Below are 12,718 nucleotides of genomic sequence, written 5' to 3'. Positions count from 1 at the left end.
CCGCTGCCGTGTTCAGTGGGTTTAACGGAGGAATGTTGCCGCAACATTGCTTTCCGTTTTTAAAAGAAGCTTCGTGTTTCATGAAATATTGTGCGCACGCCGTAGAAAACGATTCGACCAGATTCGACTGACGAGTGGATTGGAGTGGCATAAGAAAACATCTACAAACCTGATTGCAAGGTATCATTATATTGCAATAAATGCAAGTTATGATTTATATTATTGTTTACTTCACATTTCCACGATTTTTATTGCTTCCGTCCCATTTTGCCTCACCTAAAAAATCCAAAATTATAATCGACCGATTGCAAACTTGCACATTGATTGAATATACTCGAGATCTAGACGTGCGCTGTTGTATTCATGTATACCTTGTGGTGGTCGCGCTTATTTTAAAGCTCTTCGTGGATCATCAGCAGATATCTGCTACGTTAGCTGCGTTTCCTGCAAAAGACATTGCACACAAAAAAAAAAAAAAGAAAACACTAGCGCGTTTTATAGGTTACGAATGTCAATGAATAATTCTAAGCTGTGTTTACTAAAAGTACAAAAATTGTTCCGTCACCCCTTTAGATCGATTATTAATATTATTAGAAATTTCGAAATTTTGAGAAGGCGACCCTCGTTGGAAAAAATACTATTTGGATTTTACAGTAACTCGTATATGCTCCACGCTCCGCCAAGAACACAGTAGCTGTGCCTCCAGCATCCGCTTGTTACCTTCCGCAGGGCTTGGGCTTCACATGCGACGAGGCGTTAGCAAAGGCATGAAAGCTCGCTCTCAGCCTGTTCAGCACCCTTAATTCGAATAATGTGCACCCTTTTGAAGAGTAAAATAGGGTGATCTTGCATGAGCACCCTTCATTTTTGATTGTAGTAAAGAGGGTGCGGAAATGCTTGTTACAGCGGAGAAGGGGGGTGGGCGAGCTTACACCCGTTTAAAACAGCATTAGGAGGTTGTTTTAGGGCCATACGAACAATTATTGTCTATACTAGAGCTTTTGACTTGGAGATACATTCCTTTAGCTCTGAGGTATTATGCTTTACGTGAAATGTTCACGATAACGACCCAACATGTCTTGCAAGCTGTAGCCCCCCCCAAGTTGAGGGGTGTTCACCTGCAAACGAGTATCTTTAAACTGTCGAGTACCTGTAAAGCAGACAATAGGGGCGCGATTCCTCTCGTGCGCGATCTATCGAGTATTCCTAGCTTCTGCGCGGTTGCATGTGAAGCAAGTCGCTCGTAAAAATATTTCTCAGTTGCTTCTAGGCTCGTCGCAATCATATATTTTTAGGATGTTTGCTAGCACACTAAGGGGTGTTGCTCTAACACCCTTAAATGTTAGCTCCAGGAGAAGCGGGCTTACACCTTTTAGGGAGTGATTTCGCTTAGTGGGTGTCAAGCGGTGCAGAAGACGTTGAATATTTTGTTTTCGTCCTTGCGAGATAATCAACTGATATCAAAATGTAAACCAAAAAAAAAAAAAAAATGACACGGCTTACAACAACGGGTAACTGTCAATTACTTTTATTAGCAGAACTATTTCCACTTTTCATCCATATCTTGCAAACTTGCCAGGTCCCAGTCTGCCATATATTTTTAAAGACATCGCGAGGTGACAAAACGCGACAACACGCGAAATATGATTGCTCGTGAATATACGCTGCTCTCGAAACATATTTTATTATCTATTTTTTTTTTAACCGTTGGAAGCAGGAATATGGCAGTTTCTTTTTATTTGTTTCTATTAATCAAAAACGCGAAAGGCCGCTCGCGCTCCACAGATCCAGTTGCAACGGACGAAGCTTGCCCTCTAATCCGAACATGACGTAACGACAGGATACTCAATAAAAGAACAAACAAAACTATCCAGTGCCTCTACGGCGCACCGTCTGTTATAAACTATAACAACTAAAAACAAATGTATATGTACAAATCACACTAAAACAAGAACTCGTCTGCTTCTTGCACTAGTTATATAATCAACAAGCGTATATGGGCAGCTGCCCTAAAACGTCTCTCGTAGTTCCACAAACTTCGTGGAATAACGATTTTTTTCAAATTTTCATACTTCTTAAATAAACGAAAGAAAAAAAAAAAACACTTTGCCCCGGGCTATTAAACTACCAAACGCCGTGGATAGATTACACAAGGATAACTTGGGCAACACCTTCCAGATACAAAAAGCCCAAGTGCTAAATTTTTTTATCTGCGTCACTACGGTAGGCCACCGTAGGGAACAGATTGGACATTACCGAGTCAGGGGTCGGCAGGAACTGGTGTTCCCAATGACTGAACACGAGTTCCCTACGAACGGCCTTCTTTAGTGACGCAGGAAAACTCGGCACAAAGGCTTTCCTATCTAGGAGCTGTTGCCTTGGGCCGCTAGTCCGCCGTTATGAGACAGGGAGGTGGGAAGTTCCACAGATTGACCAGAGAAACCGGACACTCAATGAATTGCATGACACGCGAAACTACGAGACCGCATACAGTCGTTGGCCGCGCTTGTGGGCACCTCTACGGGAGAATGCATGCTGGACGTCGCCATTTTGAAGAATGGCGTTGAGCAGACGTCTGGACTATGACGTCGTTTTGGGGCATCGGGGGTAGATATTATTGCCCATGAAGCAACGAACGTCGGTCTCAAACAACATCAATCAGGTTTCATGCCTCTCCACACGCCTGCCTGAATGAACATTTTGTTGCAAGAATTTATACAAGTACGCTCGCTCTACTACAGGTCTTTGCAAACACACAGAAGCAGCTACGAAGCTAATCCAAGTCGTCTTATGTGATGATTCGACGTTCAGCTGTACGATTTAAGAACTAGCGCGATGTGGTAGAAATACAAATAAAGTACGCTATGTGAGAGTTCCGATGATTATCCCTTTCAAGCCCAAAACTTTACTTGAAATACTAGAGACCTACAAACCCTGACTTGGCATTCAAACACAGAAATCAAAATAACAGAAATCTGGTTTAAAAAGAAACTACACATCCTTTTCATGTTTTCGAAATATTGTCTGGGAGCAACATTGGGCATTTGCGGCGCTACTTCACATGAAACGGATGAAAACAGTTACATCTTTTTGAATTTTTCACAGTAGAGAAAGGTCTAAAAGAATTTGCAATATTTGCGCCGGTCTTTCTTCTCGCAGTTTTGAGGCCGGTGGTGCACGCCATCCTGCGTCACATCCACTGTCGGCTTTGGTTTTGAAAGATAAGTGGCCCGTTATGAAGATGCATTTTGATCCTCGACTGCTAGGACAGGTATCCTGGCCCACGCGACAGAGGGCGCTAAATTTATTGAGGAACATGTGGCCCGAGAAAATAAATCATTCTAGAGTTGTTGCTCCTGGGCAACGCTGGATATCGAAGGGTTACGTCAAATCTGCTCTACATTCTTCAGGGCCTTCTTTTTCGTGAAGCTGTAGGTTACCTTCGTCTGAACTTTTACTATGAAGGAATTCCATGAACTGTCTTATAACAGACCCTTTCCAGAATTCAGTGTGGCCACTTTGATGACCATCATCTAAAAAATGGCATGTTCTATACTAATGGTAGCCTTCTGTTTACTGATGAAGGAAGATGATGAAGATGCTCCTAAGCAGATGATTCGAGGCCTATACATACTAGACGTTAGCGCGACGTGAAGCAGTAATTGGATGCAAGAGCTGCGTAAGCATTCATTTCTAACTCGGGGCCCAGTCAATACGTTAGTAGCACACACTCGGCTTCAAAGCCCCTTCATGCATCGAATTTTATCAAGGAGTCTATGCGGGTTTCACCATCGACACTAAAAGAGATTGAAAAAGAACTGTACAGTGGAGCGCACATTTTCGTTTACCGTTGACTTGCGAAAGAGTAGGTGCCCCATAAAATACTGCAGACCACAGGTTCATTGCCGTCATTAGTACGGTAAAAGTTAAACTGCCAATTGAGTCACCAGATGGCACTGAATTCTGAAAAGGGTCTATTGCAGAAGATGTCTTATTTCTTCGCCTCCTGGAAACTGGAAAATGAAACACCGGGATACTCCATAAATGATAATCCAGATGAAGACTGTATGTTGGCTGCTCCACACTCCCTAAGTGTACTTTCCATAAAAACTAACAAACTTCTCATCTTCAACAGTTTGATAACTCTGGATATACTTTGTGTTGGCTGACACAAACTAACAGGAAACACTGCAATTAACAGGAAACACTCAGGTGCCAAGAAAAAATCAAGGATGATTGGGTTTTCCCTCTGGCCACACAGTATGAACACCCTGTAGGCCATTAATGTGGTAGCTACCCCATGACAAAGTAATGTTCAGGCCGGATGCATTGTAGAGGTTCTGAATGAACCAGACAAGTTCATTTCTAAAGCTATTATGCTGAGATTCGAGACAAGCAACCACACTGGTCCTGGGCGCCATGTCCATAAAGCTCGAAGGATGAGCCTATGCCTCTTTAGGATTCGGGAATGAAAAAAACTTTCTTGTTTGCAATGAAGGCTGTTGAGCTCAGCCTACCTAACGCCAAAGTCAAGATGAAAGAGTGGCTCTCTTCCATTTCCCGTCTTTTTTTTTAACTTTACTCTCGTCACTGAATTTTTTTTTTCATAACCCCAATAATATGGCAAACAAATGTTCTAAGAACATCACTTACGAAAGAAACAGTGACATATGTTTGGTTTCTACTCCCTGAAAGGTATACTGTTAGCTACTGTAGAGCCTGATGTTATAAAAAAACACTAAGAAAAACCAGTGAAGGCCAACAGTTAAATGATAACAATTAGACAAAGGCCATGGCTTTTACTCCTGCCTTTGAGCTTTCCAAATTGTAGACGGTGAAGAAGCTAAATTTGGGTAATTAAAATGCAACGTTAGTGCATAGTGCAATTGACTTTTCCCCCTAAACTTTGTAAAAGTTTGCTCATTCCCTCTCATACTGATGAAAGGAAAGTGAAGGAAATTATTTGCAGTGCTGTTGAAAAATATGTAGCTTCTGCTATCATAAAAAACCATTTAGTATGTATTTGTATGTTGAACCAACTAGTCCACCTTAATATACACAAGACCATTAACTCTTCATCGAAGTCAAGAAAAAGGTTATTGTGTTGGACACGCTTCAGTGTAATCAACTCATATTAAACAAATGTTTGATAACAAGCGGCGCCACTGAAGCATGGCTGGGTCAACCAATCAGTCTTTACCATGTCTGCAAAGCTAAGTTAACTAACTGTCTGCCTGGTTGGATTTCATGGTAACTGCAGATAGGAAAACTAGAGAGACAAATGGAGCAGCCTCCCGCCTTGAAGACAAGTAGGCCTAGCTGGAACACCACCCAGAAGAAAGCGTAATTCTCACATTTAACTTCAGGCCCAGCCTAAAGTAAGTTTTCCAAATTTCAAAATAAAAAGCCTACTGCTTCCATAAGCTTCCATACAAAAAAAGAAAATTTGGTGTGACAAGCTAAAAGAATGAACTTGAGTAAGACATTCACAAACTAACAATCCACCCGGCCGACCCGGTACTATGGGACAAAAACTTGTGCTTTCGACTGCAAGTCCACAGCACCAATCAGCGCAGTAAACATCTGGCTACGGACTGCGGCAATTTAGCTACAAAGTGCTCTTGTATTTTTGGCCCGTGTTTCCAGTGGCTTTACTATCCACGGCATTCGATAAAACAGACTGCCTTGGCGCAACCGCGCTATCGGACTACTCCATCTTTTGTCTTATCACAGACGGCTGCAAAAAACAACTCGATATACATAATCTTCCGACCAGCTACACGACGGTAGAAACAGCTCCACCAAATGCACTTGAAGTGGTCAACATGTTTGCGTGGATTAGTACTGCTGACTAACCCGGCACTTTGTAAAGCCCTCTCGACAACACCGTCCTTCTACGCACAGTAACGAACGCTGACTACAGCGTCAGCAAACCCCTAGCTTGCCAGGATAAAAAGAAAAAAAGAGATACGACGGTTTCTAAAATATAACATCACTAGATATGTCTCTGCAAACGTGTCTGAAACTTACGTCAAAGTAAAAAGGGAGTTTCCGCTGTTCACTCTTTTTTAAATAACTCGGTTTACGACATTCGTGCAGACATTCAAGGGTCAAATCATATGCCGCTCTGATCGATTGAAGAGATACAAAAACCTCCCGACACAACCATTTCATTTAACCGTAAACGCAACAGTAAAAAAAAAAAAAGAATCAATTTTGAGCTTTACTAAAATCAAAAACTTTCTAGAGGAGCGACTAAATAGCATGTCGTTGCAGACACGGACCAAAAAAAAAAAGAAAAACTCCCCAAAGTCTGCACAATCGCCTCGCTAAAAGAGAATGCCGAAGAAAAAAAAGAAGAAAACACTCAACAGGCCGCACTAAAGTAGGAGATTTTAGCACACAACTTTAGCACGCAAAAACCAAAACAAGACTAGAAGACACCGGCAAAGCATTGCCCTCCTCTCCTTTTGCCGGTTGTTGTCCGTGTGTGAGAGGGGTATGGGAGCTCAGAACAGTTCGCATTCGTTGTTGAACAGTCCCTTTTCGAAGGTCACCCCAAGGTCGTTTCAAGATCACACAGAAGTCACAGTCCAGAAAGCTTCCTTGTGGGTGGGCTGCTGTGCCTCAGCTCCTGCGTCCCCAGGGGAACACTGAAAATCAAAGTATTTGATACATTTAGCATGAGGTATACTCATATTTCTTCCTGGTTAGGTTAGTCTCAACGCCTGCTTTCAAGGTGAAGGCAAAAATTATTTGAATTCATGAAACTGCCATAGTGCCAGAGGTTGAACTATGTGTCAATTTGTCGCCACAATTCACTCACTGCAATCATGTCATGAGGTCTGCCCTATTGGTAGAACAAGCTCGCTCACACAACCATCGGATCATTAAAACTTAACATGTTTTCACACTAACACTCATAGATGGAAGCGAAAGCAAAGCTTTGACTCATACCCAACTCGTGCAAGTTTCCAGGGTTTACAACCTTACTAGGCAATTTGAGTGCAGGTGAGTGCTGAGAGCTGCACAACATTACAGTCATTCGTGATGCACCATCCAATATCCTTGGAACTGTCATCCTTCCACCACAGCAGCTAGCCAATAAAGAGAATGATTAGTGTAATTCATTAAAGTATTTCAGGTCACGCAGATGCAGCTTCGCTCCTCAAAACTCAAGAAAGCAAAAGCAGCATAAAGAGTTTGACGTGGTTCTACACACATTTAGAAACCACGGGAACAATTAAGTCGGCAATGTCTATCCCCACACTGCCTTCATCATATGCCCTATCGAAAGCAGACACAGAATTAAAAAGAAACACCATATAAACTTACTCATCTAACTTCACAAAAAATATTTTAAAAAATGTTTAAAAAAAAATGTCACCTGCTCAACAGTTGGCTTGTCTTGAGACATGTTAGGCAACAGACTGGCATCTTGCACAGTGATGTCCCGCATGATACCATCCCGCATGACGCCATTTCGCATGACGCCATTTCGCACGACTCCGTCCCGCATGACTCCGTCTCGCATGACTCCGTCCCGCATGACTCCGTCCCGCATGACGCCATTTCGCATACTGGAGGTCCGCAAGCTAGGAGCTTGTAACCCGGAAACTTGCAAACAGGAGACTTGCAAACCGGAGACTTGGGGTCCAGAGGCTCGTGGGGTGGTATCCTGGGGCTCCCCACGGCTCAACGAATTGGTGCGAACTGGTGCGGCTGGCAAACCGGGACTCCCGTCGCCGGCCGAAGGGGAGCAGCCGCCCGGCAGAACCGAGTAGCTGGTCGGAGGAGGGGGAAGAGCAGGAGGCGTACCAGCACGAACCGGAGACGAACCGGTTTCCCGCCGTCGAACGGGAGAACGTTCCAAGAGCTGCTCGTGGCTCCGGCTCGATGAGAGAGGTGGTGCACGGGAGAACCAGTGGCCGGAGGTTGTTGTTCCGAGCGCCGAACCGGAACCGATTTTACGGTCGTCGGGGTTCTGGCGCTGGTAGAAGAGTAGGTAGGCATCCCGTGCCATCAGGTCTTCCGGCGTTGCGGGGCGCACTCTGGCGTCGTCGAATAGGTACCAGTTCCCGTCCACTGGGTTTTTGCAGCACGCTGGAGCATGAAACAGAGAGACACCGACGAGCAGTCTAAGCTTTAACGTTCTTGCCTCTTTGTGGCCATTTTGCAAGAAAGTTTCTGGGTTGTTCACACTTCAAAGTGTGTGGAAGAAAATACAACGAAAAAAATCCCCGGCTTCTCGTCGTGTCCGGAAATGAACCGCGGCGGCAGCCGGGGCACTGCGCACCACTTTGTTTCAATTCTGCGGACTTATGTCCCACAGTATTTAGCAGACAGTGTTCAAGTGACACCTTGATGTTACAAGACACAATGATATCACGTGGCATGGTCACGTGACACTGAATTTCCGATGAATTTAGCGAAGAAATTGTCCCGCAAAATTTGGCAGAAAAATGGCAATGCAACGTCACAATTAGCCTGCCAAATATGGTGAGAAAATTTCTCTGCCAAATTTAGGGGGAAGCACCCTCCTCGACGCCACAGCTTTAAGTATAACGCGTGCGGGCTCCGCTGCAGAAACTCACCAGTAACGGCTGCGGCCTAAAAATAGCCTTGTCACATAATAGGCTCGGTGTATTGCTGTATTGAGAGTCCCCATTCGTAAAACGAGGACCTTGTCCAACGTGCATATGATGGCACAAAGCTGACAAAATGCAAGCCTCCCTTCTTTTCTATGCATCTTTCCTTTTCATCTCGGGAGGTGGGTGGAAAAGGTTTACAAGGAAGCCACGAGCCGGACTTGGATCCCCGAAAAACCGCACAAGGCTCACGAGCCGCGGTTTGGCCACCCCTGCTTTATAGCCAAAGGATTTTAAGCAGACGACGCGGAAACCTCCTCTTCCTACCGGAGCGCCCCAGGGTGTCGAACGCGCACGTCATGGGACAAAATCGTGATGTTTTTGGTCCTGACGTCAGCGGAGAAGAGAGAGCTGCCCCATTCCCCGGCAGCTCTATCTCCTCGGCCTCACCTCCTTTCCCCGTCTTTCTCTCCCTCCGTGGGCGTGGGAAAAGGGGGGAAAGAGGACCAAGGACGTCATGAAGGAGGTTATTTTTTGCTTGGTTTTGTAATTTTAATATGCCTATAACTTTTAAAATAAAGCGAATTTCGAGAAAAGAAAAAGTTCACCACGTTACTACGTTCAGTGCGCTCAGGTTTGGTGCAAATTAAAAAAACAGTAAGAAGTCGTTGCAGGATTCCTTTAAGGGTGCTTTAGGGAACCGCCTTGTTTCGTTAGAAGCCCAGTTTGAGAATCCAAGGTCGGTAGTCTGTACATCCATTTCCATCTCTGAAATAGCCATTACGGGCCGACACAACCAACGAGTGCAACGAGCAAAAACTAATTCGAGGTCCAGCTCCCCCGCCTCACCCGTGTAGTGCCCTCCCTGCAGGCCTGCCCCGTGGTGGCTGCACAGGGCGTACAGGTCGTACTTGGCCCCCCGAAGCCCGGACCCCTGCTGGCACAGGTGGGGCCCCAGGTCGAGGTCGTTCTGGGTCACCTCCACCCGCGTCGCCAGCTTGCCGTGGTGGCGTCCGCTCTGCGACGGAGACGAGCCTCTTGTTAAATTCGCACCGGGCCGACTGGCATTGGAGCCACTGAAGGAGCTATGCTTAGAGTACCACTAAGATTGTGACCTTCAACAGCAAGACATGCCGGCTCTCGAGATATAATCTGTTGCCATTTTGGTACACTGCTTTCGACGAACGGACAACACTGGGGAGGAGATCCTACCGTCGAGGCTTTAGCGGTGAACAACCACACCCATGGGGAGAGGTATGGGCAAAACACTTCCAAAAATGTATCGAAATACAAGTATAAAATACCTTAACAAAAATGTAGTTAATTACAAATCCAATTACACCTTTAAGAAAAGCATTTAAATACAAGATGCAAATACAAAGAAAGTGCTTAATTTCAAATACTTTTGCAAATACATTTTGGTCCCTTAGTCTCATGTGCTTTACTTAAATTTAACCACGAGTAAATAAAGAAAATGTGGCCATATAAAAAGTGAAGTCTATATATACCGAGCTCTTCAAATAATATTTGTTTGTCACAAGATAGGTGGGTAGAACGTCAGGAAACACACTATATTCAGCATGAGTTTAATCTCAAGAGTGCATCAATTTCTCCACTACCTTCATTTTTTTCCCTTTCTCAAGAGTTCAGTTTATACAGTGTAGACCGCATATAACGTATGTTGCGGGAGTCGCGGAAATCTGCACTATAAGCGGTACTGCGCTATAACCAAAACATCAATTTTTCAGGCCAACATACATGCCATGAGGTAACTTACCTTTGTAAAACAATTTATTTTATACTAGATGAAAAATAAAGCTTAGTTTGAGGAAAGTCGTTATTTCACCAGACTAGTACACTTCTCTCTCAAGTGTGTCACACATTTTGAAAGAAATGAGTGACTTTCGCCTGGCGCAGCCTTTTAACGGCGTCGCGGGTTGCGGACGGACGTTGTGAGCGTTCAGGATTGCTAACCCTAATCACTTTTCTCCGGTGATGAAAAGGCGTGAAAATTTGCATCCTTTATACGGTACGCACATGAAATGCTCTAAAAAAGGCATGAAATGCACGCATGAAATGCTCCAAATAAGAAATCCAGGTGATGTTCGAAAACACAAACGTTTAGAAAGCACCACTGTAGTCGAAGTAAACGAACACGGCGACACGGGCGTTTCTGCTGTCTTGAGAGTGCCGCCACGACATCGCCGCATGAGTAGGTGGATCTTCCCTTTTCGCACGTGCTGGGTTATCATAGCGACACACAACGAAAATTCACAGTCACGGATAGCGCTTTTACATGGAACGATAAACTTCCACTACGCCATCGACGTCTACGATCACCACCGACGCCATGTTTGCGGATAGAAGAAGCCGACCCGCGACCGGCATGCAACGCGCGCGAACGGCTGGTTGGGCTCGCCAACGCCTTGCGCCATGAACGACACGTGCGTGCGTCCCTCCGTCGCTATGGCAACTGAAGCCTCTCTCTTCGCTTTTTCGAAACCTCCTTGCCATCCTTGCCCCCGCGAGTGCCGCTTGCGGCTGGCGCCGTTATCTGTGTCACACAGGGAAGCGTGCTCGCTGCGCCGGTCGGCGCACTGCTCCAGAAACCGCACTATAAGCGGTGTTTCCCTTCGCGCGCCTGCATTTTAAGCGGTATGTAATTACATGGAGTTCTATGGGAGGCGAACCAGTGGTTTAAAAAAGCCGCGTTATACCCAGTCCTGCACTATAAGCGGTTACGTTGTAAGTGGTCTATACTGTACAAGAAAGCCTCTTCAAACACCTCGTTAATGCAAAGTCTCAAAAATTAAACCAGTGGACCAAAGATTTAATAATTGTACCCCTCCAGTTTACTCCCGATTCTACTCGTGTCACATCCAGCACTCGAATCTGATCCGTGCCAGACGATTGACCGAAGCAGACCATGTAAAGAAGGCAGTCCACAAGCCTCGCATTGGGCAAACGTAAAGCTCTATGGAAAACGAGGTAGACCGAGAACGCCCCCTATACTTGCAACCTCCTCACCAATGGGAGACGCCTAATGCGCCGGTCAAAGACCTTCCCCAGGCACCAGGCCCTCGCTTCCAGAGCTACAGGGCCCGTCCTGACCTGATGGAAGCGCTTGAGGTGGACCACCAGGATGTCTGGGCAAGAGGACAGTGCCAGCTGGGCCACACCCTGCTGCCTGCTCTCGCACTGCGGGCACAGCCATGCCTCGTCCGGTTCCAGCTGCGCAGAAACCGGAGGTACCGGTCAGGGCCAGTGCCGTGCCGATAGCGCTAACAGAGCTGAGCACGCTGATAGTGTTAACGAAGCTGGCACGTGATGATTCAGTTCAGCTTCTTCATTTTTCTAAGGAGGGAGGGGAGGGAACCTCGGAAAGGTCCTCGGTGCAAAGGGCGAAACCAGTCGGTCGCCTGACAGAGGCACAAGGGCCAGAAAAAATAGAAAGGAAGGAAACGAAACGTCTAGCGCTCGTGATAATTGAAACTAGGATAATTCATACTTCTGGTTAATTCAAACAAATGTGGATTTTTCGGTTGTTCCACTATGTTTTTAACATACTCATAAGTCGCCCAATTTGAACAGCATTTTTGTGTAATTCATACCTTTTGTTCTCGCGGCCCCATTGAGTGCGCCTCTCTTCGAGTGCCGGTGCACTGCAGAGAGGCGACACCCACGGAGCTTAATTCTGCGGGTGTTGCTTCTCCGTGGCGCACCGGTGCTCGGTGAGAAGCGCACTCAACGGGGCTCAAGCGGGCAAACGTGAGCTATGAAAACGGGCACCATGCGGAAATTTCCATAGCAACTTGCGCGGACGCTGTGACGTGGCGGCATGGCGTAGGTTAAAGTAACAGCATCTGGGCAAGTTGCTTTGAAAACTGCAGCGTGGTGCCCGTTTTCATGGCTCACGTGTTCCGTGCTTAACAGTTAATATCAGACAACTTTTTGGCTTGACGAACAAATTTAATTTTGCTTCGAGTTGTCACGTGCTGCCTAAACAGTCCATAATAAACAACATTTTTGAGGGATAAATAAACTTATCTCACACATTTCACAAATGTTTCATATGTGGCATACCTGCTTATGATCAGTAGGCCTAGTAGAGGAAATCATTAAATGTCTGC

At 45.6% G+C, this 12,718-nt stretch overlaps 1 protein-coding gene across 1 annotated transcript in view; it reads right to left on the bottom strand.

Moving 5' to 3' along the window:
• Positions 1 to 1,512: 1,512 nt before the first annotated feature.
• LOC8051577 (ubiquitin carboxyl-terminal hydrolase 43) overlaps positions 1,513 to 12,718 on the bottom strand; it is a 66,917-nt gene continuing 55,711 nt past the window's right edge. Inside the window, exons 8-11 of the mRNA XM_042294413.1 lie at positions 11,700 to 11,819; positions 9,438 to 9,606; positions 7,388 to 8,103; positions 1,513 to 6,653 (exon numbers count right to left, since the gene is read on the bottom strand). Of these exons, the coding sequence (XP_042150347.1) occupies positions 6,576 to 6,653; positions 7,388 to 8,103; positions 9,438 to 9,606; positions 11,700 to 11,819 (1,083 nt within the window). The 3' untranslated portion in view covers positions 1,513 to 6,575. The remainder of the gene's footprint in view (positions 6,654 to 7,387; positions 8,104 to 9,437; positions 9,607 to 11,699; positions 11,820 to 12,718) is intronic.

Source organism: Ixodes scapularis, unplaced genomic scaffold, assembly GCF_016920785.2.
Source record: "Ixodes scapularis isolate PalLabHiFi unplaced genomic scaffold, ASM1692078v2 PGA_scaffold6__148_contigs__length_123643588, whole genome shotgun sequence".
NCBI classification, from domain to species: Eukaryota; Metazoa; Arthropoda; class Arachnida; order Ixodida; family Ixodidae; genus Ixodes; species Ixodes scapularis.
The sequence above is the reverse complement of the archived record's forward strand: the minus strand, read 5'-3'. Positions and strand labels throughout refer to the sequence as shown.